Raw genomic sequence first — 5,878 nt, 5'->3', positions numbered from 1 at the left:
TATAATTTTTATATCTTCACACTCTGAAACTCCACCTGGCTCTCCTATGCCTGATCTGCTCCTCTCATAATAAAATAATTTAGCTTATTTAAGTTAGCAGTAAAATTTTGGACATGTGACTATTCCAAAATTAAAACAGCTTAATCAAAAAGATTTAGTTCTATATATAAAAATAAACTGACAACAAGATGTTATAAACGAGCGATATTCATGGCAAAATTCCTGACAGATCGTTTACCTCATTCAAACTGAGTTTCTCTGACTCCTTCTGCTGCTGCCTTTACTCTGAGCCGTTCAGAGGGGAGAGGGGAGGAAGCGCTCTGCTGAATGCGCTGTTGTGCGCCTTCAAAATAAAAGCATGCGAGTGAAAGATTTTAAAATTTTTCGCAACTGAGGTGAAATTATTGGGGGGGTTGGAGGACGAATGTGACTCCAATATTGGGGGGGACATGTCCTCCCCGTCCCCCCCGCTTCCTACCCTTATGAAAGCAATTATTTGTCAGGTCACAACGTTTAAGGCTCTGCGTCATATTTCCGCGCCAGTCGCCTCTTCGCTGCTGAGGACGCATCCAGCATGGGGCACCTTGGCGGCTCATTTCTGCTGATCGCATTGCTTATTTTGCTTCATATTCGAGGTAAGAGGCATCAGTTATAGATGCACGACAATTACAATGCATGTCTCTTTATACTTGTGTTGTTGCTCTGTGTGTGGCGGACTAAAATGTGTCTGCAGGCGGTCGTATTGTCACTTCCCAGCCGGCTTTGCTTCAAACTTGCAGTAGTCCCCTGCAGTTCTCACGCCACTGTGTTATTTGCGTCTCCAGATACCTGCTGCAAGAAATCAGACTTTTATTTTCATAACTTGGCACATGCGTATTAGGACTGAAATATGTATGAAATAAGTTAGAAATTAACTTTCGTTTATTTTGATGGTAAAAAAAAATATAAATGTTAGCAGCGACTCTGCATGCTGCGTTCATCACAGTAACCTCCGAGTAACTTATGTCAACATCTGATAGTACAATTCAAAAATAATTTATGTATTCCAAATGTAATATTGTCCTAATTCAAAATCATATGAGTATCTTCAAAARCTCCTTGTGTGTTGTGAAGCTGTGGGCATGAAGTATGTCCTGTATCAGTCAGTCTTGCAGCAAATATAAGGAGAACTCTGATTGAAGACTGTTATACAGCTAAATGTCTGGACAGCAGAAATAATATTTCAGAATAACATCTGGAAGTTGGCCATCAGTTGTTGCTGAACACTGCTAATCCGCATCATTTGCTTCCACTACTCCTCTGTAAATCTCTGGCCATGTGAAAAGAAAGCTGAGCAGAGAGATGTTGAAGTCGGGGATCTGATTCTTACCCATTGTGATAGAAGGAAGAGTTGATTTGAACATCTTCCTCTATCTCTCTTTGATTTKTTTCGTGCTACTGCATCCTTTTCAACTCCTCTGGGATTTTGTTTAGAGTTGAAGTTTTAATGGAGCCTTTAAAATGCTAAATCCTCTGAATCCAGCTGGGGAAAAAATGCTTTTTAGTCTTGAATCATTTATGGGTAATTTGCTAGTGACTCTTAAATATAGTTGTTGTCCAGATGGTGCATTTCTGTTAATACTCTGGAAGTTAATGAAAAAGTTCAGAGAAYGTAGATATTAAAGAACCAGTAACCTAGAATCTTTAGTATTGTATGCATCACCATTCCAGTCCAAAACTACATTACAATAACTTACCGCAACCTCTTACTGAATTTTCACTTGATGAAGATGTAAATCAGTTTTTCATATTTTGTAGATATTTTTGAAATATAAGTGCTTGCAGTAAATTCTAGGATTCTTAATGAAATTATGGTAAAACGTAACAAAGCAAGGTTGGTATAAAATCAGATTTAAAGGTAACTGACATGGTCGATATTTCATATCTAGCTTGATGCATCAGAAAAATACCCTTTTAAAGGTATTTTAAAATTATGAAATGATTTCACACAAGTATGTCTGAATCCTATTGTTTAGTTTAAAAAAAAATAACAGAAAAAGGTATGTGTAGYTCCATTTTATGCAATTTGAATGAAGTAATTCTATGTTTAAGTTGTTAGATAGACTAGACAATTTAAATGAACCTGCATTTTAATGATTTYAGTCAAACTCTGCTTTGTATTTAACACAGTAAGAATGTTCTCGTCAGATAATTTGAACCATGACATTAAAACAGYGTTGTGYTTGTGTGTTTCAGGKGCTGCATCTCACTCTTTACCCGCCTGTAACCAGCWGCTGGAGTTTACATGCAGTGATGGATCGTGTTTATCGAAGCTGAAGTTGTGTGACGGCCACACAGACTGTGCTGATGGATCTGACGAGCACCACTGTGGTGAGTTCMTGGTCTGCAGGGATTTTTGACTATATGCAGTCATGGTAAACTCAAAATACTCCTTCATTCAGTCYYAGGGTCGTATGTGTTTGGACTCTAAATATTTAAATCAARTATCAAAATGCTGAAGCATAACAGATTCCAGATAGTCCATACTTGCTGAACAAAACAAAGCCAACATAAAGAAATGCATGTGTGAAACACCATGTGCACCCTTCTTGCTCTCATAGGAGATGATAAGAAAGCACTTTTTATAATTAATCAGCTTTTCAGGATGGCTTTTCCTCTCCCCAAACTACTGTGGAAGCCTTTAGTCCACTCTTCATTGCTTGCAGCGTCACATTTGAGCCAAGTTTCAGCTTTTGAATGAATAGCAACACATCTGAGATTAGATTGTGGTCAATGCAATGACAACAGCATGCCCAGGTCCTGCAAAGAGAGAAAAAATATATATAAATGTATACTTAACACTACTATTTAAATGACCAAATTAACAAACAAAATAACATAGAATAGGAAGCCTCAGTTTTTTTAAGGCATAAATTTATGTGAAAAGAAATAGATTTAATACAAGTGAACTTGGTGCAATCCAAACGTAGCACCAGAGAGTCAGAGATTCAGTCAATGCCTTGAATTCATAAAGTACAACTAATCTGCACTGAGTTCAAACAAGTGTTGTCAGGTACAGATTAGATAAAAGATGAATTCCCAGAATATTCCCAGCTTCTCCAAAATCATTAGTGACATTTTAACCAAGCCCCCAAAGCCTAGCAGGCTCACATCAAGGCTTTATTAGATTAATCTGATTATGGTTATAGGTTCAGTCTTGGTGGTGTTTTTTAAAAATAGCTCATTATTTAAAAAAACACACACTGCTTTCCAACATTTCTGCACGCTATCTCTGAAATCCATTATACTGAATTTTTAAACCTGACATTAATGTGATATTCAAGTTGCATGGCAGGCAAAGTGTTGCTCCTTCTCTGCAGCAGAGATCACTACACAGATACTGTTTGGGATTATCATTTTTCTAATCCCTCAGAGGTCATTTGAGCCCTAAGTGGAAAGTTCCAGAGGAATCTGATGTAAAGTTCAACACTTCAGACCTGCAGTGCAGARCTCTGCAGGAGGGAAACCTTCTTACACCTTTCAGGTGTTAAACATTAACACTGATCTGTGTAAAGCCAGCAGGTTTGAATATCTGACCTACGACGAGGGGCTCTAGGAGAACATAAAAACAAGCAGAATGGAAAAGTTGAGGGATATTTTCTATGTGAGAAAAAGATGGATCTATTTAAGCACAAACCGCATGGTGGCTCCAGAAATTAGTAAAAAACTAATGTTTTTAAATATAGATATAATCACAAATTCAGGTTTTAGCTATGTTTTATTTTGGTAAATAATTGCATTGAATTTTCAAGGCACAAGTCATACATTTTTAGATCCATTTTCATTTTTGTTGAGAATTTCTTTTACAGAATTTTCCACAATCATCAGAATACATAGAAGATGTACAAAAAACCTTTCTAAAGTAAACATTTATTTAAAATTTATTTATTTATTGTTTTTATTCAGTTTGTCTTGTGATATTTGTTGCTCTAAATGAAATGTATTCAGCTGGACAAAATGGCTTTTTGGAATGTAAAGGCTGTAGAGATCTGCCCTAAAGGAATGTTTGGAAAGAGTCGAGACGATAAGACTGCAGTAGCTGTTAAGCATGGTGATGGCATGGCAGCATCATAGTCAGGGTATGTTTTCCTGAGCAACAAAAGACAAAAGAAAAAGGTTCATATCTGATGTTCAAAGGTTATTAGAGAGTTTGWCTTCTTCAAAACGATGTATAAAGAATTGAGGTGATTGTGCTATCTGTGTGCCGTAGAGCACAGTGTAAATAAAAACCAGAACCCTTCAATATATTTTTAGTTATGCCTCCAGCGACTGTATCTCTCCACTTTATACCCTGACAGGCCACAGCGGGTGTGGGAAAGAGAAGTTCACCTGCCGCAGTCGACGCTGTATATCATCAAAACTCTTCTGTAACGGTGYTGACGATTGTGGCGACGGGAGCGATGAGGATTCCTGTCACAGCTGCACCCCTGGGTCTTTCTCCTGCGGGCCGGCCGAGGCCTGTCTGCCCAGAAACAAGCTCTGTGATGGGTGGAACGATTGCAAAGACGGACGAGATGAAGCCTGGGGCCTGTGCAGTTCAGTCCAGGCCTCTCCTCAGAAGTCCTCGGCTTGTGCAGCCTCAGAGTTTCAGTGTGGARACGGAGCGTGCATCCGGCATGCGTGGAGGTGTGACCACTCCCCGGACTGCGCCGACGGCAGCGATGAGGAAAACTGTGGTAAGTGAGGCATCTGGATGTACATTGCACAGAAGTTTATGAAAATATTCACTTTGTAGAACTTATTCTACTTTTTAAGTCAGAAATACAACAACAAAAATATTTTACCATTGGGGAAAAATTCAAATTCAGAGATTAAAGAAAAGAAAAAAAAAACTCCATATGTAAAAGTGTTGGCTCTACCAGTTCTGATTAATCCAAATGTTATTAATGGAGCCCTTGTAGAATTTTTAGTTTCGTTCAAATTCACAACAAATAAARTATGTGAGGATARGAAGAGGARGAGAGTCTGGAAATGATGGATTCCCCCAAGAGAAGGTTAGAAATTGGGATTGTAAAGTTCTARCTAGTCATAAATTTTAACAACTTTATTCTCCAAATGCTCATCAACCAACAAGCAAGATGTTTGGTTAAAATGTTTTCAGCTGGTTTTCAAAATGCCTTGTGGAAATAAGGATGTTGCTGTTTCGCTGACCACCAGCAGAGGGCAATCAAGTGCTTCTTCTGRTAACTGGCTTTGCAAACTTCAAACATAATCAAATGTTCAGGTTTAAACTGAGATGTAATAACCAACCATTYCATGTATGCATTTTTAAATTCCTTCTTAAASAATTRCTGACTTGCTAACYGAGCTYCTGGTAATGATTTWGAAACAGWATTGTAGCTGTCTGTTGGAAATGCGGTTTGTTTGAGAAACACTCCTTAACAAGGCAGAAGTTACTGGAGTTGACATAATAAGTAAACAATGGCTTCTCAGAAAATAACTTCTGTTGTCCCAGCAAGTGTGAATCCCCTGAAACAGATCTCTGTTGTCTGCTCGACTGTCTGCAGTCTTTTAACACAGTTCTAAGGACAATAAGTTTTGGACTATATCTTTATTGTATTTCAGTCTGTATGTGTATAATTATAAACAACAGAGATAACAAAAGCAAAGACTATTAGAAGTCATAGACTAGTTTTTTTTAATTTTTTTTTTAGTCAGTTTCATTTTATTAACACTTTAATCTCCCCTGATACTCAGGGGTGAAAGTAGTTTTAAGTTCTTGGGGGTACTATGACAAAAATAATCTTTGTGTGCTTTGGAGTTTCTGAGGTGATGAATTATTTTGCAAAGCGATAAAAGCTGGGTAGCTCTTGAATTGCTACAAAATGGAGCTGTATTT

The 5,878-nt window shown here is 37.8% G+C and overlaps 1 protein-coding gene across 1 annotated transcript in view; it reads left to right on the top strand.

The window, feature by feature from the left end:
* Nucleotides 1-433: 433 nt before the first annotated feature.
* Nucleotides 434-5,878, top strand: part of LOC103463504 (low-density lipoprotein receptor-related protein 8-like) — a 23,758-nt gene continuing 18,313 nt past the window's right edge. The window contains exons 1-3 of the mRNA XM_017304258.1: nucleotides 434-635; nucleotides 2,236-2,370; nucleotides 4,338-4,715. Coding sequence (XP_017159747.1) covers nucleotides 575-635; nucleotides 2,236-2,370; nucleotides 4,338-4,715 — 574 coding nt within the window. The 5' untranslated portion in view covers nucleotides 434-574. The remainder of the gene's footprint in view (nucleotides 636-2,235; nucleotides 2,371-4,337; nucleotides 4,716-5,878) is intronic.

Source organism: Poecilia reticulata, linkage group LG4 (genome assembly GCF_000633615.1).
Source record: "Poecilia reticulata strain Guanapo linkage group LG4, Guppy_female_1.0+MT, whole genome shotgun sequence".
NCBI lineage: Eukaryota > Metazoa > Chordata > Actinopteri > Cyprinodontiformes > Poeciliidae > Poecilia > Poecilia reticulata.
The sequence above is the reverse complement of the archived record's forward strand: the minus strand, read 5'-3'. Positions and strand labels throughout refer to the sequence as shown.